We start from the raw sequence: 25,521 nt of genomic DNA on the forward strand, positions 1-25,521 counted from the left end.
TAGCCAGCTAAAAGGTGCTTCCTGCTCTTAAAATCCTGCCTTTCCCCATGCTTAGCAGGCAAAAATGGAGTCAGGATCATTTCAGGATTTAACAGTGGTTTTGCTGACACGCATAGTCTCTTCTTCCACTGACCAAGTTGACTCGTCTCCACACATGGGAGATGCTGCAAGTGGCAGCAGAAGGATGAGGGATTTACCCTTTATACATCTGAGGCCGAGGGTACGAGGGAGCATCCCAGAGCAGAGGCGCTCTTAGGGAGTCTTTCTAAGGTCCCTGAGGTCTCCAGGAGACTTCTTCCCATTGAGAACTTTGGAGATTCTTTCCCTGTGTCCCAAGACAGTGCTTTTGGCCTCATCTGTTTGCTTAAATCAGAATGAAAGGTTTAAAAATCACTTTTACCTCCCCATAAAAGCAATGTAGTGGGAGATCACATGGTGCCTCCTATTTTGATCCTGGTGTTACGTGGAGCTGGTCTTGCTTCCACACTACACACTTAAACTTCACTCTGAGGTACAGAATAGTTTTAGAGATTAGTCTAGGAGAATCAGTAGTGGAATTTCGAGGAGTCATATGCTGTGTAAGGTGCATGTGAGATACGAAGAGGGAATGTTTCCGGCCATGGGGTGATATTTACGGTGGCCATTCACAGCTAAGGCAAGCAAAATATTATGCTCAGTCTTTACAAAGTTTATTGGTGAGGATGAAGGGCTAGTTGTTTGTCTTGTTCTGTTTTAGTAGAATTGTACAATTTTTCACTTCCTTTGTCCCATCTATCTTAGTACAGGAATCCATCAAAGTAGATAAATGAATACAAATATATATTTAAGACCCTGAGGCTAGAAATCAGCATTATTAGCTAGTAGAAGAGTGACCCTGCATCTTTCTGAGTTGTTGGAGCAGTGATAATAGCTTTGCTGGTTCAGGCAGAATCAGACCTTAATTTCTCTGTCTAGACAATTTGTTTATCCGTCCTGGCAAATGTAATTTTGAGGGAAAAAATCCATAATTTTCAATAAAAAGCATAGATTCTTGATGTTGATTTTTTTTTTTTAAGTTCTCCAAGAACTGGTGAGCAAATGGAAAGAAAAGAGGAAGGTTTTTATAGAGAGAAAATAATTGCAGTCAGTAGTTGCAAAGTTTCTCTTACAGTTGCAGAAAAATAAGAACTTACCTAGATATTATTTCTCTTGTGTTATATATGAGACAGTACTAAACAGTATGTAGTAATTATATATTTTGTATTCCTTCTTTGTTTGGCATTTTCAGGTTTCCACTGAGGAATAGTTAAATTGTTATATAAGCTCATTATTTATAAAACTGTCACTCAGTTTAATTCTTCTGAGTGAGAGAATCTGGTGTTTGCAAGTCAACTTTTGGCCCTGCTATCCAAAATGAGATGTAATAACAGTCTGCTTGCTGGCTTTGAAAAGAAAGCTAGAGATACTTAATAACTGCTTCTGCAAAATGAAATATGATCAAATGCACATTAGAAAATAGAAGGCTCATAATTGCTGGTTTCCGTCCTAAGAATGATGTTGCCAGCAGTTAATGTGTGTGCTTATCCATAGGTGTCTCTGCATAAGCAGGAGATCGAGGACAGGCTCAATGCCTGGATTGTGTTCAATGAAAAGAATAAGGAGCTGTGCTCCTGGCTGGTACAAATGGAAAGCAAAGTGTTGCAGACTGCAGATGTTAGCATTGAAGACATGATAGACAAATTGCAGAAGGTAAGTAGTAACGCCACTTTTCTTCAATTGCAGTCTTGATAGCTCGTTATAGAGACACGACTCCTCAATTCTTCCTTGCCTCTCAGAAGTGATACATGGTACAAAACCAGCACCAGCACGTACAGGCTTTTGTGAGAAGATGAGCTTTTCTAGCCTCAGCTCTTATCTTCTTCTTGATGTTCAAACTTGGAGCATAATGCAAAACAGAAATGCCACCTGACTGCATTTAGGCATGGAGTGTGATGTATGTGAGTTGCAGTGGTGGGGGTCTGGGTTGTTGGGCATACATGCACGTACAGCACTGCTCAGAGCTTTCCCAGCAGTCAGAGGGCAAAGAAAAGATTGAAGGACGGCGTAGGTCTTCTGCCAGGTGAACAAGAAGTTACCACAACCAAAAATAAAACCTAATTCTGGCCCTTCACCTTGGTAGTCAGTGCAGTTAGTGCTTTCTAATACTTCCGTATTAGCTTGATTTTAAACAGGACCATTATTCTGCTGCAGTGTTCCTCCCCGTGGCTTAAAGGTCTCAATATCTAATACCAGATCTCCTCTGGATAAGAATACCAGCAAAATAAAGCCATCCTAGACTTGAATTTGGGTTCTTTTGATGTAGCTTGATTGAAAAATTATGTTAAATCAGGAAAGCGGGGACAAAATTAGAACATTAAATTGCTATTTTTAGGAGTACTTACTCCTGGCACTTGCAAGTCTTTAAGCTGCTTATTTTTTCATAGTGGCTTCATAGTGAGAGTGCTTTTCCATTGAGGTTTTTGTTTTTGTTTTAAGTGAAAGAGTTCTACATGCTAACGTAGAAACCTCAGCCATCACAAGCCAAACCTGACTTCACATCACACCTGTGGGAAAAGAAACAGATAGTTTTGTTTTGGTTTTGTTGTTTTGTTTTGTTCAGGAATTAAGCAATGTTTGTGTATATTTATCAGGATTGCATGGAAGAAATAAACCTGTTCAGTGAAAATAAGCTTCACTTGAAACAAATGGGCGATCAGCTAATCAAGGCTAGCAACAAGAGCCGAGTTGCAGAAATAGATGATAAACTCAACAAAATCAATGATCGCTGGCAGCATCTCTTCGATGTCATTGGAGCACGGTAAGAAAATTATTTTCAATGTTTTATATGAGATAAAAGTCAGAGGCTAATGTCCTTGACAATCAGAAACAGACTGACATGACTTTTCAGTTCTGACGAAATTTATTATTGAGAGTCAAATTAAACTGAAGTTAATGCTTTTTCGTTATGACTTGTTGCTGTATTATGACACCAAATGTCTTAATTTGTCTAACGGTAGAGGGCAGGGTGTAAGAATTCATATAAAATATAATTTTAATAATGGGAGCTATGGAAAAGGAAGAGTCAAAGTGATTTCTCTGTTGCATGTGTTGAATTGCAACTTAATTTTAAGGCAGTATGGTAGGAGTTCATTCAGGTTCTTTAGGAGAGCCTCCTGTTTTAAGACAAGCGTCTGTTTCACCCTATGTCTGAATGCACAGAATTTGGGAATAGATTCCTGGCCTGTCTCTATAGACAGTCAGATTTATATGATGATAATGTTCCTTTTTTACATTCAGAGGTGAATGAAATTTCATTTAATGTTAGTGCTATTTGTTTACTCAGTCTCAGAAGACCATACCATGAGTTTATTTTTTAAATTTAGGATCTTCTGCATGATGGTGAAATGGAAAATACTATCAGTTGAAATTAAAACAAAAACCTGCATAGTCTAGGCACTAACCTCTTCTTAAAGGATTAAACATCTTTGTTATACTTGGCAGAGTTAAGAACATCATGATCATTTTAGTATTAGCCTTACTGAGACGATCCCATTTCACTATTATCTCTGAGTTTCTACCACAGCTTGGGAGGAGGATGCTGGGCTGGTCTCACTGCCTGCCCGAGTTTATTAGTAATCCAGAAATAATAAGGCTAACACCGAATTAGTATTGGTCTAAACTTCTCTCCCAAGGTTTTGTTTCGCCTGTAACCCCCCTCTCTGTGCCCTCAGAAGCTCTCTTGCTCAGTTAACATTTGGGACAGATAAGGTGGGTGTTTCTGCTGTGACAATGTAGTGCTAAGTGTGCTGGATCTTAATCAGGAATGAGATCTGAATTAATGGTGACACATGAGCCGGGAATGATTAAGCAGAAGCTGCCTTGTTAAGATCTAACACTTTGCAGATAGTCTTGCAATGGTTGTCTCAAGGCATCTTTGTATTTGATCTGGTGTTGGAAAGAAAGCTTCACTTTTATAATAGCACTTTTTCTCTTCTCATGGTAGCATGCCACTTTTAAAGCAATTTTATCATCATTTGTGTTCTGCCGTGTGTTAGTATTGAATTGTAGCAATTTTTAAATGCAGATTAAAATGCACTATTTTAAAACTGAGGTAAACATGGCACATTCTAGTAATCTTTAGGAAAATATGCTAAAGAACTGATGGGATATTTAGAAGGAGATCCGGCAGTCTTATTCAAATAGTGTGTGACAACAGAGCACTTGTTTGTCTACCTGGGATGTCTTAAATCTTTACCTTCAGACAAGTGTATGGTGGTGTTTTGAAGTACATTAATGCAGATTTGCCTAGAGCATCAATGTAGCTCCCAGTATTGGATATCTAAGTGGATATCACAGCCACTGGGGAGTTGGTGTGGTGCTCTATGATTGTTCCTGTGTTCTTAATACCAAAAGGTCTAGAGCATACTAGCTTCTACTTGTGATTTCTACCAACTTTCTGGTCAGAACCAGGGTAATTAACTGGAAGGACCTGACAAAATGTGGTTTTAAGCAGCTCGCTCTGTGATCCAAGGTTATCAGGCAGCCCAGTAGGCTCTGCTGGTCCTCTTGGACTTAATGCTAATGGAGGTTCAGCATATTGCAGCATTTTGCAGCATGGGTGTAGCACGCCTCCTCCCTCACCCTCCCTCACCACCTTGCTTGGGCCTGGCTCGCAGCTCAGCTGTTCTCAGCTGCTCAGTCATAAATAACCACCAGGCTAGACACTCAAAATAGAAAATGAGTATGGTCCTAAGTTTATTTTGTCCTGTTTACAACCTTCCAACTTTCTGTTTTGAGGTTGCTGCTATAGTGGTGGCTTGCCACTGAGATTTGAATTCTGAAGGAATTAAATTAGATTTCGGTTGACTGAAATTTCCACCTCACTCACAGGTAAGCTTTGGGGCACTCAAGAGAAGGCTCCTCCTGTGCTTTTGGGTAGCCTCTCTTAAGCTCAGGTGATGGGGAGGAGGCAGCAGTTCTACCGATCACAGATGCACCACAAGTTGGGCCTCTTCATGAAGGAGCAGAGCAGAGCAAGGAGCTTTGGGCTGGAGGTGAGATGACCTGTGAGTGTGGGTTGTGATGCCCCATGCTGATAGACTGTCTCCTTCCTTTTCAGTTTGCTTTTGCAAAAACTTAGAAGAAAAATCACATTTAAGCTGTGTTGAAAGAGCACGTGAAAATAGAGTGGTGGCAAAATTCCTGTTGGCCCTGTTGTATGAAGCCATCACAGTCCAGACATCCTCACAGGATCTCAAACATCTGCCATCACCAGTTTCATTTAGTGGATAGGATGGGTCAGCTCCAGGGAGGTTGGAGCTTGTAAGGCGTGGTACAGGGGCTGTGCACCCAGTGCTGCCCAGCAGAAGAGAGACTGGAGCACTGCACAACCGCTGCCATGGCAGAATACTGGGACAAAGCCCTTTTTATTGGGCACGGCTTAATTTCTTGGGGAAGATAAAAGGGATGGAGGAGATGCTTCAGGGCAGGACTGCCAGAAGGCCTTGGAGGGTTTGAGGCAATTGAGGTAGGAGAATGCTGCCTGGAGGGAAATGATTAATTTCATCCCTGGCAGGGAGGCAATCTTGTCTTGCTCCTGAAAAAACTACTTGTAGGAACTTATTTTCACAGCACCTCTGCGAAACGAGGAGGTGGTTTTGCTCCTGGCTTTTCAGATCAGTAGCTGTGGCAAGTAAATTGAAGTGAAAATTTTCTGAGGTTTTTGGTGCCGAATCTGTGACCGCTTGAAGCTTTTTTTTTTTTTTTTGACAAGTATTACGACTTCAGCACTTTATGTTAAATACATAACCAGCTGCTGCCTTTATTTGTACTTGAGGGTGCACCACAGCCCACTGCACCACTTCCTTGGCCCCCAGTGGCTGTCCATCACAGGGGCAAGGACCAAATCTCAAGATGTCTTCATGGCAGGCCAAGACTTGGACAGTAAGTAGGCTACAGAGCCGTGCACTGAGTGGGAGGAGAAAATGTACATTGAATAGCTAGCTGTGTGTTCATTCTGGGCACTGAATCTTTCTGGTAGACAAGCACTTCGTGATCATGTTGGTTAAAGAGTGTAAGATAACCTGTATCCACAAAGGAGTCTAATTGAGATTTATAGCCAATTTCAGTTCTGTGGTTTCCAATGTCTCCATGTCTGACCCTGCAACCTGCATAACATTTTGTTTTCTGTAGTGCAGCATATGGCTGTGTGATACCAACATGAAACCAAACCAGTCTTGAGCCAATGTATCAATACAGAGCATTCCTCCTGATAGCTTATTTCACCTTTTTAAACCAATAAGCGTCCTGGGACAGATGGACAAATTAGGTGACCTCTCTATTTAGTCCTTGAAGTGATTCTCTTAGTTCATGGTGACAAGCTCAGATTTGCCATATGGCTGCACTTGCAGGACTTAACACTTTCATTATATGTCTGTGCTCGGCTTGTGTGGTAACAAAAGCTTTGCTGCATGTGTTGCAGCTGGAGGGTGGCTTGGTGCAAACTTGGAAAAGTCTCAGAATGTTAATTGTCATGGGATAGAGTAACCATCAAGACATTAGCATGCCTGGAAAGAAGAACAAATTAATTTCTGTTCAGCTCAGAAGATACTCTTACCAGGGGAGCTTCTCGTGCTGAAGTCTCTGTTGATAGAGGGGGAATACAAAAACATACTAACAGGCAGAAAAGGAGCATTGTGCTGTCTGTAAAAACAGACACAGAAAATCTCTTGCTTTTGTTCTCTCGTCACCAGCCTCGTAGCAGCACTCTGCCAGAAGAAACTGCTGCATGCTTGCACATGCACCCAAGTGAGGGCCTGAAACAGTAGGAGTGCACAGGCTGCACAGGGGTGGTAGACATGGAGTGGGATTTACATCCCCGGCATGCTCCGGAGCAGCACTCCCTGGGAATTGCCAAGGAACCGTGTTGTGCATAGCTGTGTTCTTTGGTGTCTTTCCCTGGCACATCCACCACTGATACTGACTCCATGCTTTGCTTCCCAGCCCAGCAGGGAAGTGTTTGCCTTCTGTGCTGCTGTTTGCATACTGCCTGTTGGCTGACTGGAGGAGCACCCATGTGTCACAGGAGGGTGTCTGCGCTGCTTGGGGTTGTGCAAAGGGTTTGGATGGTGCTTGAGCCTTCATTGAAGCCACCAGCTTCATCAGGGGGCTGCCTTCAGCAGTTTTGGGTCTGCAGACAGGTCTCTACACTAACAAACGTTGCATTTCTGTACCTCTGGGCATCCTGCAGCTCTTCCCACTGCCACTAAGCTGTGGAAGGGGGATGCCATTTCTCAGCTGCTCTGGCTGTCGGCACACTGATGTGTTTTCTTACTTGGTGGGTCTGGTTTGTGTTTTCAGCCTTGTGGAGAAAGGCACATTTTTTGTGTATGTAGCAGGAGTGAGTTCAAATGACTGTGACCTTTAATGTGAGCATGAAAATACAGGGAAGATAGCAAGGCCAAATGTGCCTTCTCATCCTTTTAAATGCAAATCCTTGGCAACTAGGTCTTTTCCCTGTGTTCACAAGCTGCCAGCCCTTATTGCAGGGTCCAGGAATCGTAAACTGCCACAATCAAAGTCAGCCCCTTCCTTCCCACATCGAACTTGGGAGATTCAAGGTGTTTTCAGCTGGTTTCCTGCATGCCCCACCTGAAATTCCCAAACAGCGTGAAACTGCTCAGGTTGCAGTAAAATGGGAAGGAGTTGAAGCTCTCCAGTGATACCACCTTGTGCTGTGCAGGGGCTCCAGAGAGATTTTATTGGGGAGCTCCAGTGAGCTGCCATTCTGTTTTTCCCCTTCCTCCCTGCACCCTCACTGCGGCTGGGCTGCCCCGATAGCCGCTCCAGCGGCAGCAGGCCCCAGCTTGGCAGGTATGGGGAGTGAGTAAGTTCATACCACCTCTCAGCTGGTCTCTCTATTTATTTTCTGCCACATTGCTTACCCTTTAGCAGGGCAGACCATCGTGCACCACCTGATGGTGTGCAGTCCTACCCTGTCGCAACTGCGACTGGGCAGCCAGGTTCAAAGGTCTTTTTTAAATTGCTGCAGATGAGTATTGCATGGCAAGGGAAGCAAAGTATGCCACAGTGAGGCCCCTGGGTAAACAGTACAGCCATGTTCAGCAGAATTATACTGGTTTGTGGCAGTATCGCTGTAAAATCTCATTCTTGTAATTATTTTGGTGCGGAAAAAAAAAACAAACCTGGGCAGTTGAAATCTCACTTGTAAAGTGCCTGCTTTCTTTCCATGTTCTCTGGGCTCCCTGTCCTTTAGGGATTACGCTTCTCTTCGGTGCAAAAGCTGTGACAGATTTCATTATCGTATCAGGCAGGATGGTTGGGCTTATTTTGGTTATGCAATGTGTGCCGAGGTGTGCCGGGAGCAGGGGGAGCTGGCAGTGCAGGGGGGCCCTGTCTTCTGTGCGCTGTCACCATTCCCAGTGTCTGCCTGTCAAGCTGGGAGGGTTATTTCCCTGTTTTCTGTCTCAGACCTACCATTTTGAATGCATTTTTGAACCTTCCCGGGCCATAATCAGGTTAAACTGTCGAGGTGACTGGGCATGATATCCCATGCAAATATCTGAAGCCTTCTCATGGTGAGCGGTGTCTTCCCAGGCACTTTTTAGCCTGCCACATATTGAATGTGAGCAATTGGCAAGTCGATACAGGTCTGCGGAAGATTACCTGAATACTGAAAATCCTTTGATTTCAAAATCATTCCTTGCATTTTTGGTGGGATTATCATAACTTCTTTCTTTTTTTTTTTTTTCTGATATTGGCTGGGTGGGGAGTGACTTTTAATCCAAGGTTGTCCGACTTCCACCATTTTTCCCACCCCGTGATCTCTGGCAGTCATAACACACAGAAATCATGACAGCGTGTTTTTCCACAAACAAATGATGCCATAAATGAAGATTAGGGGTTATTTTGTCCTCCAGTGTAACAGGCTACTTGTACTGGAGGCCTTCCGCCTGTACTGGAAGGTTAAAGAGAGGACAGGTTAGTGTGTGGGAGATTTAATTCGTACTTAAAATACCTGGGATATAATGGTAAAGGCGAGAAAGAAGAACGCCGGGGAAGTAAGGATCCATCTGTGTGCGTGGTGCTTGTGCGTGGATGTACGTTTTCTGGGTTTTTTGGGTTCACTTCAAACTGACTCTGCTGCATATCATCCGGGTCTGAGGCTCCAGTCCTTCTTTCACGCAAGAAATGAACACCGCATCCACCTTTTTTGGTGCCGAAGCCTCCAGCCAGCAACCTTTTTGTCGCCAGCCGCGGGCAGCCGCTCGGCGTGCGCTTCTTGGCGTGCTAATTCTCTTGTGTCAGAATAAAGCTCTCGTGGTTTTGTTCTGAGGAGGGATGCGGCCGTTTGCCAGGTAAAATACCAACCCAAAACGTCGGGGTTAAAAGTGGGGAGAGCCGTAGTGGCTCCTCAGCTCGGGGGTCGGGGAGGAGGACGAGGATGGGCGAGCCTCCCCCCCCCTACGCGGGATGCTAAAGCGGCGAATAAATAGGGCATCTGTGGAGGAGGGGTTTCCTCTTCCATGCCTGCCGCGGTCGCACAGACGGTCCCCCTCGCAGCTTGGGATTTGCAAGCCGAGGAATGGTTTTTTCTCGCGAACCGTAAGTGCCATGTCGGTAAGCGGCAGCGGGTTCCGCGGGGGTGGGTTTTCTTCGAGCGGGCACGGCCGGCGCGGCGGGACCGGCCGACCTTGGGCGGCGGGGGGGGGGGGGGGGGGCGAAGGGCACGGCGGCGGCGGTGCGCCAGCGGCTCCCCGCAGAGTCGCCTCGGGCAAGTGGATGAGTGGGAGATGCGGCGCGTTAGCCCGAGCGACAGTGCTCAGGGGCCTCTCCTTTAAAATCGGCTGCGTTTGGGGGTTTTGCACCCAAGGCGGTGGAGAGCTGCGACAGCAACCTTTTGGACTCGCCGGCTGGGTAACGCGAGAAAAGCCGCCTCCGGCGCACCCGCTGTTCGCTCTGCTCACCGTGCTAACGCAGCCCGCAAATACGGGGGCTTCCTGTCATTGTACCAGGGCCGGGAGCTGCACAGAGGAACGTCCTTGCATTCTGTACGAAGGCCTAAAATTTGCCTTTGACATCACCCCTCCAAATCGGGTCTTTTGTCCCTCACATGGTTGAGCTCGCCCTGCGACTACTGAACAAAGGTTTCCTGCGTTGTGCATCTCATTTGCCTTACCGGGTTGTAAACAATCTTATCAGCTGGCAGGGCAATTTCAGCTCCTCTTAGGTTAAAAAGAAGTGTATGTGGTATCTTTTTCTGATGACATTTGTGCTTGTGAAGGAGAGTTTGGAGTATACATCCGGATGTTTTTCATTCCTTCAGACACTAAAATTTGAATGATACTTAATACCCCATGTGAGCTTCCCTATACCTTTTCCTGCGGCATTTTGACAGCTAATGCAAAGCAATTGGCAGGCATTTTGCAATTCTTTGTGTGAATACGTTTCAGTCAACCCGAAAGTGCCTTCCACTGCTAGATACTTCCTGAGTAGGTACTACAAAATAGTCTGTGTGTTAATGATTCAGCCTGAAAAAGCTTAATGCGTTTCTCTTGTAACCCAATGCTGGCAACTTCGTCGAGGTTATTAAGACCCAAATCCAATCTCGAGTCAGGTCAGTTGGTCCTTCTGTTCACTTTTGCAGCCAGCTTTTAGTTGTAATCTACTAGTTTTGTCCTTTTTCTGCCACTTCTATTTTGGTGTAAAGATTAAGACATTTAGAAACTGGCTTTGTTTGGCTTATCCCTGGCATCTTATGCATGTGTCTAAGTGCTGTTTTGAATCAGGAAATCTTTTAAGCTGGGCCCTTTGCAAAGTACAAGAGATGTTTGAGTTTGCTGAGGTTTTTTAGATTAGTGGTGATATTTGTTGGTGGTTTTTTTTAAATTATTACTATTTTTTTGCTTCCGGGGGCATGTTAAATGGTAGCAGGTGAGTTCTCATTGGGAAGTGAACTATGGGTAGGTAGGCCTTCATTCAGTAAACAGTAAGTTTTGCCTGTTTGACCAAATTACTTGAGAATTACACTTTGTAGAGGAAGAATTGAATCAACAGTGGTGGCAGCCTTTTCTGTCTTCTTGGTAACTGGGAGGAGCTCATTTCCTCTGCTGCACTTGAACTTTTATTGCTGTTAATTCGCTGTGTGTTGGGTGATTGGTTACCTGGATGTGGGGGGAGCTTTTGCCCCAGGTTTGGTGGCTTGCATCGTGCACTCCCACCCAGCTCCCAGGAGGCCTGTCTTTCTGGACGAATAAGTCCCTTCAGGATGCATCTCAAAAGAGTCAGAGGAATAAGTCCCTTCGGGATGCATCTCAAAAGAGTTCATGAGGTTTCTTTCATGCAAAGAGCAGGTAATTTGCAAGAATACTTGCAGTGTGCAGAAATGCATCTGAGAATGGTTGTTGCAAATGTAAGACTTTTATGGATGTAATTAGTCTATTTTACGTTTTTCTTTGAGCTGTAGCCAGAGAAATGGCAGTTCCCTGTGACTTCTGTGCAAGCAGAGGGTGCCCAAGGAGGATGCTCAAATTTTTCATCATTTCTCCTCTTGCTTCAGTGTGGAACCCTACACTTTACCTTAGGCTCTGTGTCTGCAGGCTGCAACAAGAGCAGATCAGCCAACGTGAACATCTGGACAAGGCTGCCTTCCTAGTTACACACTGCGCTAATGTGAACTTCTGTTAGGTTTTTACTCTCTGGCTGTTTAGCTCCAGTTTAAGATTAATGACTTAGAGCATTAAGGGTGGTTAAATGACTGACAAATGCCATATTCTATCCAGAATATGTAACAGATTAAATTACTTAATTACAATGGTGTGTCTGTAATGGCAATTGCTAGAAAATAAATACAAGCTCACAGTACCACAGTGATGCTGTCTTTGAGACTGTTGCTTCTAGTAACACTAGGAGATAAAGACCCACAAATTTATGGTAATATCTGTAACTTGAATTTTAGAGTGATTTCTAAGCCAAAAGAATATTCTTGGTATTCTAAATCTGTTGCTTTTTAAATTTACTGAATGTGCTGTCAGTCATAGAGACATTTATTTATAATCTAATATCCCTTGGTTTTGCTTTGGACTTGCATGGCTATATTCACCTACCTGTTATCCAATATGCAGACAGAAGAAAGATGTCTTGCAACCCATTAATTTTTCTGTAATGCAACTTCAGGATGGGAAACAGGTGGATGCAGACAGAGAAGGGAGTACAGGGACGCAGAGATGGTAGTGAGCAGCATAGTAAGCTGTGGTCTCAGCAGGTCAGCTGTGGCATCAGGTGGTCCCAACATGTGTATCTCTTGCAAGTTGTCAGAGAGACATTTCTAAAGCACTAGTGGGGAATGTCACAGAATATGCAGAGAATAAATTGCCACTGGATATAGTCAGGGACAGTGCAGCGATCGAGCCTTGCTTTCCTCCCGACTGGCCTGAAGTCATGCAGAGCTAACAATGCAACAGCACAGATGTTTGGCTCGGACTCTTCTTCAGGCCTGGCTCTTCTAGTGGTTCTTCCCTTTGGTGCTCAACACAGAGCCTATATAGTCCCATCTCTCCAGGGCAAGGGGTTCCTGAGTCACCTGTCTTTGGTGGGTCACGTGCCCTGAGGAGTCACAGGCCTTGCTGAGCATCATAACCAACTGGATTCAAATTGACTGGTGGGACAGAAGCAGGGAATAGAGTGGAGGAATAATTAAGTCTCCTGAGTAAATTACTGCTAGCCCATAATAGCACAAGAAAATGCTGTACAGTTACCAGAGTATGACATGTTCATTGAGTGCTACTTAATAGAAGCAGAACCAGGAGCAGGAAGATTTATATAGCAGCTGTTTGCTTGGGAGCCAGATGCCTTCTGCATACAGGGTTGAACTTGGGAGCAGACCTCTGAAAAGAGCTTGTTAAGGAAAGCGAGAGCAGCTAAATGCTTTTGTCATCTGCTGGCTTCCTCTCTATCAGGTGCAGCAGTGGAAAGCATCGTCAATATAAAGGGGCAGAGGCATCTGCTTTGCACTTTACACCACTATCTGTGGCTTTGTGGGTGCAAGGCAGGACCAAGGTGGACAATGGACTTGGGCCAAATCCTTCAGGCTGGCTTGCAGGGTTGCATCAACCAGACAAGACTGATTTTACATTTTGGAGAGTGCTGAGTTGCTAAATACCTGCCAGGAGTCCTAGTGTAGGACTGTGCTCTTCTCGCCCTGCTTGTAAAACAACTGAAAGTACTGCCCGGTCCTTGTGGGACAAGAGGTAGGGGAAGATGCTTCCCATGCTGCTAATCCATATGAGACCCCAAATTTGCTGGCCTTACTCTTTGCCTTCACAGTAACCAATAGGACTGAACAAAGCCAGCAGGATCATTCCCACATCTCCTCCATAAGTGCTTTGCCTTAAATCAAGTGTCTAGCTGACTTACGTATCCTCTTTGATTACCTTAAGGTTGCTAATAAGATCAGTTGTTGCTTACAGAGTGGCATATTCATTATGGATTAGCTGTCCTGCATATCTTCTGTCACTGTATCATATGCTGCAACAGGCAACTGCAAAAGCCACTTGGTTACAGGCAGTTTGGACCCCTCTCCTCTAAAACTTGCTGGGATAGTGTGGCAGCAGGCAGGTCGGTGGGACAGGAAACTCGTTTTTCTTGCAAGGAGGGGCATGTCCTTTGCATGAAGCCAGCATCCAGGTAGCCTGTCAAGGACACTTCTGTCTTGGTGTAATCTGTCCCTACCTGCACTAGATGAGATTACATCCCCCCCACCCTGCCCCAGTCCTAGCTTGCACAATGCTGGTGTTGCCAAGTAGGTTAGGGTTCCTCTCAGACCCCTCAACAGTCCCCTGCATTTTGGGACATGCACTGATCCCCTTGTGCAAGCTGCCCTTCCAGTCTCAGTTGCTGGTTTTGTTCAGCTGGTAACAGTTCCTAGACATGGTGGCTAATGAATGCAAAATGTTTTGGCCTTTTCATGATGCATACTTCAACTTTTTGCACTGCACTGCACTTAGATAATGAGGCTTATCTGGGTGGTTGCTAGACCAGGCAGTAACTTAAGGTTTAATTCAGAAATTTGCATTTTAGAAATCACATGCAAGGTCCAAAAATTCATCGCAAGGCACAGGGATGGAACTAGACATCAGAGGGATGCAAGCAGCCAGGAGGACAGCACAGGGAAGCAATGCTGGCTAAGAAGTGGGTTCTCCCTAGGACAGGGGTGGAGTCATTTCACCTGACTTTAGCATCTGCAGTGTTGATGTTTATACTACTGCAGGGTAGACCATTGCAGTTCATGTAGAGAATTATGTGCTTTTTTGGTACAACTCATCTCATCTTGTGATCTGGATGTTTAAGACAGGTCTGATAGAAATCATAATCTAGATTTTTTTTCTTTTTTCTCCGTCAACTACCAAGGTCTAGATGGCAAGCTCCGATATCAGTCTGAAGTCAGAAGAGATAAGTGTCACACAGGTGTTGGGCTTTTTAGTAATTTTGTTGGGAATTGCAATAAATGAGAATTTCAAGGAAAGATTTGAGAGCATTGAGGTAGTTTAACACATACTCCTGCCAACACATGGAGACAAATTTGCCAAAACGTACAAACTTGCTACTTGGATAATTTGAGGGGCTGATAAGGGGTTTTGACATGGGAATATGCTGTAAAAGCTGGAAATAAAGAAAAGTTTGTCTGCAGTTTGAGAGCTGTGCTACAAACAGCTCTAAGAAGAATAAGTGGTCTTGATGGTTCATTTGCTTGTCTGCTGCACAACGCTCTGTAGCTGTTGGATATTCTCCCTCATCAGGATTGTTTTTTTTCATTTTCACCCACCAGGAAAGTCTGGCACATCTCTGCACTTTTCAGTGTGTTATTTAGAAGAGCTTTTAATGTCATGGCGCTGTAAGTTCTACAGTGGTTGTTGTTCAGGCCTTCTCTCCTGTCAGCATTCATTTGCTTGGGGAGTTGGACCTGTGGTTTGGGCAAATTCTGCCTCTGTTGGTGGAGCGGTACCTTGCTGATTAGAGCAGGCCTGTTGGTTGCTAAAGACGACACTGAACGAAATTCACAGCAGGAAAATCAGACCATAGATACCTATTTTAGTTTAACTGCAGCATGTTAGATACAAACTCCCACTTAGACAAATCTCCCAAGAACTGACTGAAGAGCTTACTAGCAGATGAATGAGACTACAAAAATTCACTCTGCTCATACAGTTTCATTAAAGAATTCACACAAGACCTTCCTGCAGCTGTAGAGCAGAGGCCTGCTGAGCCAATTTAGGTAGGTTTTGACTAAAACATGGCTCTGATTTACGGGCAACAGCTTGGTGTGACAGTAAGTGCTTCATAAAGCCATGCCTGTCATCACCCTCTGCTAACATCATTTCCACTGATTGCAGATCTTTGTAACAAAATGTTCTTCCTGGTTTGCTTAGGGTGAAGAAACTGAAGGAAACATTTGCTTTTATACAACTATTGGACAAAAACATGAGTAACCTTCGCACCTGGTTGGCCCGGATTGAGTCTGAGCTTTCCAAGCCTGTTGTTTATGACATCTGTGATGACCAAGAAATCCAGAAGAGACTGGCAGAACAGCAGGTGGGAAATAGCAGCAGTCAGAGTAAATGAGCTAAAATGCTGCTGATTACAATTAGTCCTGGTTTAAAATCACCTGTTTCTTTTCTTTAGCAAGGCCTTCTAACTGTTTGCTTTTCATGGCATGTTCCTGCCAAGATGCATTACATGGAAAATTTTTATTTGCTTGCTGTAATTTCAGTATTGTGTTGACTTACCCCCACTTCTCCTTTCCCCCCTCCACCCAAGGAAAACATGCAAAATACAAACAAAAGCATTTTTACATTTGATAGTTTGCTCAGTTAAGTACAGCAGATTTCATAAGGGCTAGCCAGGGCACAGACAGTGGGCAAAATCCATGAGAATGACTTAGGCTGACAAGGCGTGAATGCCGGGTCTCCTGCAAACTGGCTGTGGCAGACCTGAGTGCTGTGATTTGATGTATTGCCCTCACTAGCTCAGTTCTTTTCCCCTCCTTGCAGACAGCAGAGCAAGCTTGGCAGAGAAGGATGTTTGAGCTTTGGAGGGTGGACTTGTGCAAACACACTTTTGACTGAGGCCTGATCCAGTAGGCAGGCTCTGAAGATCCCCTCAGGGTTGGGTGAGATGGTGCGTGAATCCTGCTGAGGCATAAGTGTGAACCAACCTAGCACCGTTGGGTGTTGGTTGAGTGCGTGTAGGCATTTATCCGAGACAGTGGCTTACCAGGGGGATCTTAAGAATCTATGCTAGTTTTAAGTGCTGGAGATGGCAAGGATCGGGCACAGCTGAACGTGCCAGCTATCCCAGCCAAGTGGAAGTGTGAGATCAGTTGGATAGTCCTGGAGTAAATTTCTCTCTCCAGCAGCCAGGCAAGGAAAAGGAACTTAACCAAAGCACAGACTTGCTGGTGGATTCAGGCTTTGCTCAGGGCTGTGCTATAAGTCTGCCCAGGTTCAAAGTGCCTCACTGGGAAGGCTGAGAAAGACCACAGCTGTCATCTGGCCTTTGTGTTAAACAAGAATATTTGCCCTAAAACTGAGGATCAAGAATAAAGCTGTTAAACATGGAAGCTTTATGGCATCTGCCTTTAAGAACACCTAGGGGTGTTCTTCCCATCCTTCCCATCTTCTCTCTCTCCGGCTTCTGCTTTCATGTCTAAGGAAAGATCCCCGAGTGACCCAGACCCGAGGGCTGTGTTCTCTGCTCATTAATATGGCTCTTCATCCACTCAAGTCCCAGACATGGCAGGAAGGGCCAGCTCCTCTGCAACAGGAGTGGAGATGGCTCCCACCGACTCCACTGCAGGAGTTGGTCAAAGACCAGAAGCCTTGGCCCAGTGCCCCTAATGGTTTCATCTACCTTGTGACTGGTCATGTAAACAAGAAGGAAATATTTCTTCCCATCCAAACCTTTTGCATTCTCAAAGGCTTTGATAAATTGCCAGGCAGAGAAGAACGTAGGGCACAAAGGAATTGTGTCCAAACTATTTTTATTATGAGCATTCGAGCTTCAGCTCACTGTAAGAGCCATCATTTGCTGCTCAGAGCCACTTACTGCTTTGTTGTTTGGATTCTGTTTCAAACACAGACCTTTGGGTACCTCTAGACTCCTTCTACTCTAACCTTTTAGCAGACTGAGTGTGAGAAGACTGTGCTGACTTAAAAGACCACAGTAAAAAAAAAAAAGCTTCTTTTGCCCCACATTAGAGAAACCTTTATCTGAATGTGACAAGTAAAAAGATCTTTCTTGATTTTATCCGAACAATTATTTCAGCAAGAGCAGAATGATGGTAAGAAATGCCCTACAGGCTTCTTTTATTTGACGTCCATGACTGGAAAAGCTTTACCTGTTTGGTCTTGAATAATGACATTTAAAAGCATGGTGCATCCACAGAGATGTTTTGTGGCATGTTTGTTCAATTAAAGGATGAAGATTAAAACATGAATAATATTAATTTTAAGATTTCAAAGCTGTTTCACTAATGCAGAACTCTAGCAGCGTGTAGTCTGTTAAAGCTCTCTGGGCAATGCTGTGCAGAGTTGAAGGAAAAGTACCTTTCTGGGTGCAATGTATGTTCCTGGCCCCATCAGTTTGTTGTGTTTGTCTCACCGTAATACAGTCAGGTCATTTGGATGGAATAAAAGCTTGGAAAACAGCAAGGATTCTGCCTAGGGTTATTCCATGAACCAAGGCATGACCAAAAGTAATGAGATTGTGTTGGCAACATTACCATAGTGCAGGTAGAGTGGATTTGTAATCTGTGGTCCAAATTCTCATTTTCACTAATACAGCTGTAAATCCAGTGTAATTTAATGAATTCAGAAGAGTCTCTTCAGGTACCAGCCTACTCTCAGACGTAGAGCCTGTGTTAAAAAGATGCTGCTGCCTCTTGCTCGGAAGACAGCTGTGAATACTTAATAAGCTGTCAAAAATTATGTTGGGTCTGCTTCTGGCAGTCTCTCATCTATGTAAAGATTTTGGCTTCTACATTCCTTAAAGCTGTACATTACCACAAATTCCACAAGCCAAATTTTGACCATTTATGGCTCAGCCCTTCTTTGAGGTACCCATGTAACACCACTGAAGACTGCCACTGCGTGATACTCAACTCCTTGCAGCTTGTTGATTACTGGGAAGATCTTCCTTCAACTCCTTTTGTATTTACTACAAGCTGTGTCTGTTTTACGGTTTTTTTGTTTGGTTGGTTTGGTTTTGTAAGTCTAGAGCAAAACCAATTCTGCTTCATCTGTTCACTGAAATCAGTAATACCATTTAATGGGGGTTCCTGTTCACTGTTGTCAGTAAAATATTCATTTCTGTATGTTGTTCTAGTGTTATTCAAGCAAAAGTCTCTGTATCCTTCATTAGGAAAGCCAGAAACAGTTGAAAAAATGGAAATGTAGTGGACATTGACATTTCATTAATATTTACAGTTGGTAGCCTTGTACAGAGCTGCCTTTTCAATAAGAAATATTTAGATAAGGCTTTCTTTTTCTGTTATTTAACTACATTGACTTTAGGAGTAGTTATAGGTCCAGAATGAGAGGCCAGACTGTGATGGAGATGGAGGCTGTGGAGAGGAAACCTGTAGTGTAGATTAGACAAAGGGTCTTTGCCAGACCCTTTAAAATAGTCTGTCAAAACAGGAGCTCTACAAGAGAGCATAAGGAAAGTAGTGTAACACCAGCTACTTGTGTGCTGGGTTTCTGTGTTTCATGATATCAGCCTGTGATCATATTGTCACTAAAGTACATGAACTGTACTACAAGTTCTCTGTCAATTCTTACAGTGTAGTAAGCTGATAGGAGGCATTGTCATTTTGTACTGTCAAAATCAATAAGTACATGTTTACGGTAAGGTAAACATAGTAGTGTATGTGTAAGGTTTAGTATGTATAAGGTTTGGATTTTGAATGCACATTAAAACTGTCCAGACTGTTAATGAGAAGATGGAGCTTTCACTGAGATACCAAAGCTGGACAATCCCTTTTTGCATGGCAGTTCTGTCCTGACCTGTCAGCCTGTCCTCTGCACGGCTCATCCTGCAAGTCTGTTTTCTAAAGCTAAATAAGCTTTTCCTGACACACAAATTGCTCTTTCCCCATCCTCTGCAGCATTTTGAAAGGGTATGTCTGAAGTCTAGCCGCACATGTTTCCTTCTACTGAAGCTATTCTTTTGCCAATGGCAGGATCTGCAACGAGACATAGAGCAACACACTGCAGGGGTGGAATCTGTCTTTAATATTTGTGAAGTCCTGCTACACGATTCAGATGCGTGTGCTAATGAGACAGAGTGTGACTCCATCCAGCAGACTACCAGGAGTTTGGACAGACGGTGGAGAAACATTTGCGCCATGTCTATGGAAAGGCGAATGAAGTAAGTCTCTTTTTCTTACCCCTCCTAAAGGAGCCTGTGTCAGCATTTTGGAGAAACACTGTAGCTTTTGCCACAAGCTGAATTTTGAAGAAGAAAAAAAAATCCAAAATTAATAATTAGCTTCTGATAAAACCTTTCCATTTTTGCACCTCCCTCTCAGAATTGAGGAGACCTGGCGCCTATGGCAGAGGTTTTTGGACGACTACTCTCGCTTTGAAGATTGGCTAAAATCAGCTGAAAGGATAGCGGCTAAGCCTAATTCTTCAGAGGTTTTGTACACACATGCAAAGGAGGAGCTGAAGAAATTTGAGGTGAATTTTTTCACTTCATTTTTTTTATGCTCAGCAGCAAGCTGAATGGTCAGACTGCTAAATACTTATTGTCTGTGTGAAATGCCTGGATCACTGGAAAACACCAGTTTGACACGGGTGGTATAGAGAACATAAATAATCTGGCCAGTGTGTGGCTGCTAGGTATCTCGCTGATTTATTTGTCTCCAGAATTTTTTTAATGTGGAGAATGCAATGCTCTGAACTGACAAGATCCTGCTTATAAGTTAAAGATTTGCTTTCTATAGGCAGGAGACCTTTGTGGGTTGATTTTTTTTTTTTTTTTCTTCCTTTTCCTAATGAGCTAAGTCTGAGCAGATTATTTAAAATATGTGTCTTTCTCTGGATTTAATTTTGCAGTTGGAAGGTCTGTTTTTAAGGGGAGGGCATCATCATCATTATCATCTCTCTTGAGGGATAGTATCGTCTGGATCGTTTCTCTTATCTGCAAGGGAACTGAGTTCCTTGATTTGCCTTGCAGGCATTCCAACGGCAAATTCATGAACGACTCACTCAGTTGGAGCTGATCAATAAGCAGTACAGGCGCCTTGCCCGCGAGAACCGCACCGACTCGGCCAGCAAGTTGAAGCAGATGGTACACGAAGGCAACCAGCGCTGGGATAATCTCCAGAAACGAGTCGCTGCCATTCTGAGGAGACTCAAGGTAATTGCACGGTGGGGTGAGAGAATGAGAGGAGCACTTCCAAGTTTCTGTAGGAATTACCCAAGGGCAAAACGCATACTGGAGCAACTGTCTTGTGTTGGTTTGTGTCTTGAGTTACCAGTGTAGGAGAGCAGCTCTGGAAAGGTCGCCAAGTATATGGCATAAACATGTCCTTGGTAGATGACTTCTTGGTAGTTAAAGAAGGATAAGGGAAGAATGGGTGCAAATTTTGGAAGATGTGTTGCAAGCCTCACTGTTCCTATCCCACTCTCCTCCACCCTTGTCACAGGTAGATGCATTCATGCACTTGGCACATTTTCATAAATAAGAGGCAGAGAGACAGAAAGGCCCCAGTGCAGGTATGGTTTGGAGTTTACAACACAGCTCTACTTCATGCCAAGTTATGATTCACCTACAAGGCTTTAAACATGGAGATGTGATGGAGAGGCATGCTGCTGTCACCAGCTCCTGCTGTGCTGTCTGCCTGATGGAGGAATGTTGTCAAAGAGTGTATTTGTGACACTTCAAATAAGTGTCCTGCTTGTCAAGTTAAACTGATCTCTGGGCAGATATTCTGTGCTGTGCCCTGGGGGAAACTTGTCACTGCCCGATTTTTAAATACAGCAGTGCTGCAAGCAATTGACAGGGAAAACTATTAGATCCCCAAAGTCCGTGGATGAGGCTGTGAGAGTGCTGATGGGCTTTGATCTGTGCAGTTAGGAGGTGTTGCGTTTGGGATGTTATATGATCTCCTTCCTGAAGAGTAAATCCACCAAGGAGAACTGAGGCACTGCAAGCTGCATGTCTGTTAGCAGCTTCTGTGGGAGATGGCAGCAGAAAGACCTCCTCCTGGCTTCCATGCCAAATGATGCATTAATTACACTGGCATGGTCATCCATGATCCAGCTTCTCCGTTGTTTTACTGATTTTAATGTCATAGTTTTAATTACTTTAAAGATGAGGCTTGCTTATTTTGTCAGTCTGTCTTCTAAATTTAGAACAAATTGGCTGTTAAACCTGAGTCCGAGTAACTGTTACATGGGTATAATGATGTGGGAGAAGGTATACAGTATAGAAGCAAGAATATAATTTTATAGAAGCATCTTGCACTTCCAAAGCTTTATTCCCTCTCCCATATGAACAGTGTACTAACGTAGGACACTTTGTTCCAGCATTGCTACAGGAAGGGGACAGTTTTTATACGTGGCATGCTGCAATTTGTGCCCTGAAGGCCTTTAAGGTGAACAGCAGTTTTGAACCAAAACACTGTTTTCAGAGGGCTCCTGTGACCATCTTTTTTAGTAGCTGAAGTCTTGTAACACTGGCTTCCTTCTTCCTATTCAGCACTTCACCAATCGGAGAGATGAGTTTGAGGGGACGAGGGAAAGCATCCTTGTTTGGCTCACAGAAATGGACCTTCAGCTGACAAACGTGGAGCACTTCTCAAAAAGTAACTTTGATGACAAAATGCGCCAGTTAAATGTACGTATCCTTATAAAGCAGTTGTTTAATACAGCCCAGCTGATCCTGTTGGGCTGCCCTCTCTTGAGAGAATCATTTACTTTTCTGGAACTTCACAATAGTCAACAGATCTCTGTAGGGCTATATTTGTTTTAAGACACCAGTAAATTGTTAAGACCTATCCTCTGAAGCAAGATTAAACTGTCCAGTATTTAAATTCAGATTCAGTGTTCAAGCTCAGTTCTATCCTGCCATTTTCTTCTAACACCAAGTGTCAGTGACAATGATACCTGGCCTGGAAAGGAGCATATGCAGGTTAAACAGAAAAAGCTACATTCCTAAATTCAGGCAGGTTTTTTTCTGGTGAGAATTTTTTTTTAATTGGTCTTGAGGCAGCATTTCTCCTCTGAGTCCGTTGCTTATAGCTGAGACTTGCAAACAGAAATAAGACGGCAGGTGTGTGCAATGATTCTAAAGAACATACTAGTTCTTTGCTACCTGCTCATATGCTCGTTTCTCCTTTCTCCCTGCACTGTTAGTTGTTTTGGGATGTAGATTTACTGTTGTGTAGGCTGGAGGCCCAACCAGCCAAACAAACTTCTTTGCTTCTGAGGAGAAGATTGTGTGTACCCAACAGAAAAATAAACTCTCATTAGCTGAACTCCCATCGTGATGCCCTGCAGGCTCAGGACACTGCAATCGTATTGATGTACACATGGGTGGTAAATGCCACTTCATTTGCAACTCTAATCCTGCTAATAAAACAAACGTGTGGACCTCTTGAGTAAAAAGTATGTCAAGTGCTGCGTTTCTTTCACCGCAGTGAGTGAGAAAAGAAGGACAAACCTTAGGCTAGAAAGGGGTATTGCAGAAGTAATTATTTTTCTTGTATGTTCCAAATAGGGTTTCCAGCAGGAAATAACACTAAACACCAATAAGATTGATCAGCTAATTGTTTTTGGGGAGCAGTTGATTCAGAAGAGTGAGCCTTTGGATGCTACCCTGATTGAAGACGAATTGGAAGAACTTCATCGATACTGTCAGGAAGTGTTTGGGCGAGTTGCCCGGTTCCATCAAAGACTGACCTCAAGGCATCCTGTAAGAAGCAACAGTTGTTTTGATGCTTTGGCAAGATTTTGGTGTTTGAACTGCAATGCTCATTGCTTATCCCTAGCATCTTGACTGAGTGGCTTGAGCTCAGAGGGGTCAGGAACTCCTCAGTAGTTGTGCCAGCTTTGCTAAATCTTTGTCACCAGTTTTGTCTCCTCATGCCTCTCCTGTTGGGACTCCATCTGCAGAATCTGGATAATAGCATGGAAGTAATTCACAGGGTTAATATTTAGATAGTAGTGGTTTGAGGGCTTCAAAAGTTTTTTTGGTGTTTTTAATATCACTTTGTTTTCTTTAATTTCAATAACGTGCTTAGAATATCTCTTTATGGACTTGTTTGTTAGGCTCCATCTGTCCACTTTCTTGTGAGAACCCTGAATGAGGAACAGCACACTCTTTACTTTTCACTGGGAGCATTTAGATGACTCTCACTTTGCTTTGGCTCAAAAAGAAAGAACATCTCTTAGAAAGCCAGGTGGAGGAGGTAACATGAACATCTATGAGTAGCTGTTCACCCCTGCCTGAGCATGATTTCATTGCTGACCTGTGCAATCAGTTTGGAACTGGGTACCCCTCCCTGCAAACTAGAGAGAGGAGATGTGGTGGTGGTTGAGTGTCTTGAAAGAGGGAAGGTAGCTGCTGATGTGAGGATTGTTTTGGCAAAAAAGGAAGGAGGCAGAAATGGTGCTTCCCTTTAATTTTAGGCACATGGTCTTCGATTACTGCAGCTGACTGCAAAACAGTCCCCAGTAGTACTGTGTGGCTCAATCATTAGCTTATTAAGCAGTGTAGATCTATTATAAATCTTACTAATATGCAATAATTGTAATTTATTTTTAGGGATTGGACGATGAAAAAGAGACCTCTGAAAATGAGACAGATCCAGAAGACTCCAGAGAAATCCAGAATGATCCCTGGCATAAGAAAGCTATCAGTGAGGGGCCCTCTTCGACACAGTCCCTTTGCCACCTTATGCCCCCTACTCAAGGTCATGAAAGATCAGGCTGTGAAACCCCTGTCAGTGTTGACTCCATCCCACTAGAGTGGGATCACACAGGTGATGTGGGAGGTTCTTCCTCTCACGAAGACGAAGAAGAAGCAACATACTACAGTGCTCTGTCAGGTGAGAACCAATTGCCAGCTGTTTGTTCTAGCATGGACAACTGCAGGATGTCCCTGCGTGGGAAGGGAGGGGGAATGAGGTCTTGCTCCCACGTTGCCGGTTGGTTTTCAAGTACTATTAACAGATGTGAGCAGTCTCATCTCTTAGATAGCTTGATGAAGGGAATGGTATTGTCTAAACCAAGCTTATATTTTCAGAAACATAAGGTTTTTAGAAACCTTACCTTTTAAGAATGTTTGAAAATAGTACCAACAACTTATTTTGTTCTTTGTCTTTGCTGTCCCTCATTGTTTCAGTTGTTTTTAGTGAGGAAAATGACATTATTCTTTTTTCAGATGTAGAAATCACTGAAAATCCTGAGGCATATCTTAAAATGACCACAAAAACTTTGAAAGCATCTTCTGGTAGGCACCTGCTAATGCATGTGTCTGAACATGGCAATCTCCCTGTGCTGCACGCTATATTCCTCAACCTCTCTCATATGTAATGTCTGACTTCCTGCCTTGTGTGGACACCATGTGTCATCCTGTCATGGTGTTCTTACGCTGCAGTATTCACATGTACATTACAAAGCAGTCAAGAACATACCATTTAGATTTTGCCTGGTAAATGCCAAGGTGGTTAATGTGCGTTTCATTGTATTGATCCAAAGTCTTTTGGTACTTTCTTGGTGGTTTGCTCTGGGTAGTATCACTTTTTTGGTTGTTTCTGATTTTGATTGCATAATTACTGAAGGCAGTAGTTCCAATTCTGCAAGTATTTTTTTTGTGCATGACAGAACAGTCTGTGTCCTGTCTGTTAAATCCGGAACAAACATTATCGGGACATGTCTGTACTTGTCCCTACTGAAATGCGTTGCAGATGTGTGATAGTGTTGGGATGCAAACTTTCCAAAACCACAGTGCAGCCTTTTTCTTGTATTTTTTGAATACTCATACTTGTATTCAAGCATTTTCCAGAAGAAAACAGAATGTCCCATAACTGCATGGCTCTCATCTCATTACCTTTGAAACACTGTTGATGTTTTGCAAATGTGCATGCTTTGCAAGGAAAGCTGCAAAACTGTCATTTTTATGCCATAACTTGATGCCATTTTATTCAGAGCGCTTTCTAACTTAAATACAAAGCAACAACTTCCTTGCGGAGATGGGGTTTTGCACTGATGGCATATGGTTTTGGTATTATTTGTTTCAGGAAAGCCTGTCTCAGAAGCTCATACTTGGCATTCTCCAGATAGCCCAGTCTGCAGGAAACACCGATACAACCAGGCAGAGATGGTTGGAAATGCATTGTCTGGTCCAGAGACAAGTACTCCGTATAAACCAGACTATGTGAGTTGGAGAATCTGTGGGCGCTGAACCTGTACTACACTG

At 43.7% G+C, this 25,521-nt stretch overlaps 1 protein-coding gene across 8 annotated transcripts in view; it reads left to right on the forward strand.

The window, feature by feature from the left end:
• The window catches only part of SYNE2 (spectrin repeat containing nuclear envelope protein 2), a 197,196-nt gene that overhangs the window by 162,139 nt on the left and 9,536 nt on the right, over positions 1 to 25,521 (forward strand). For 7 of the 8 annotated variants that reach the window (XM_030007298.2, XM_030007297.2, XM_030007303.2 and 4 more), the window contains 11 exons: positions 1,570 to 1,728; positions 2,670 to 2,836; positions 15,465 to 15,627; positions 19,274 to 19,461; positions 19,622 to 19,772; positions 20,272 to 20,454; positions 21,799 to 21,936; positions 22,819 to 23,013; positions 23,866 to 24,148; positions 24,484 to 24,552; positions 25,343 to 25,479. In XM_030007298.2, coding sequence (XP_029863158.1) covers positions 1,570 to 1,728; positions 2,670 to 2,836; positions 15,465 to 15,627; positions 19,274 to 19,461; positions 19,622 to 19,772; positions 20,272 to 20,454; positions 21,799 to 21,936; positions 22,819 to 23,013; positions 23,866 to 24,148; positions 24,484 to 24,552; positions 25,343 to 25,479 — 1,833 coding nt within the window. The remainder of the gene's footprint in view (positions 1 to 1,569; positions 1,729 to 2,669; positions 2,837 to 15,464; positions 15,628 to 19,273; positions 19,462 to 19,621; positions 19,773 to 20,271; positions 20,455 to 21,798; positions 21,937 to 22,818; positions 23,014 to 23,865; positions 24,149 to 24,483; positions 24,553 to 25,342; positions 25,480 to 25,521) is intronic. The other variant, XM_030007300.2, reaches the window with a different exon arrangement.

This window comes from Aquila chrysaetos, chromosome 2, assembly GCF_900496995.4.
Source record: "Aquila chrysaetos chrysaetos chromosome 2, bAquChr1.4, whole genome shotgun sequence".
In the NCBI taxonomy this organism is placed as follows: Eukaryota; Metazoa; Chordata; class Aves; order Accipitriformes; family Accipitridae; genus Aquila; species Aquila chrysaetos.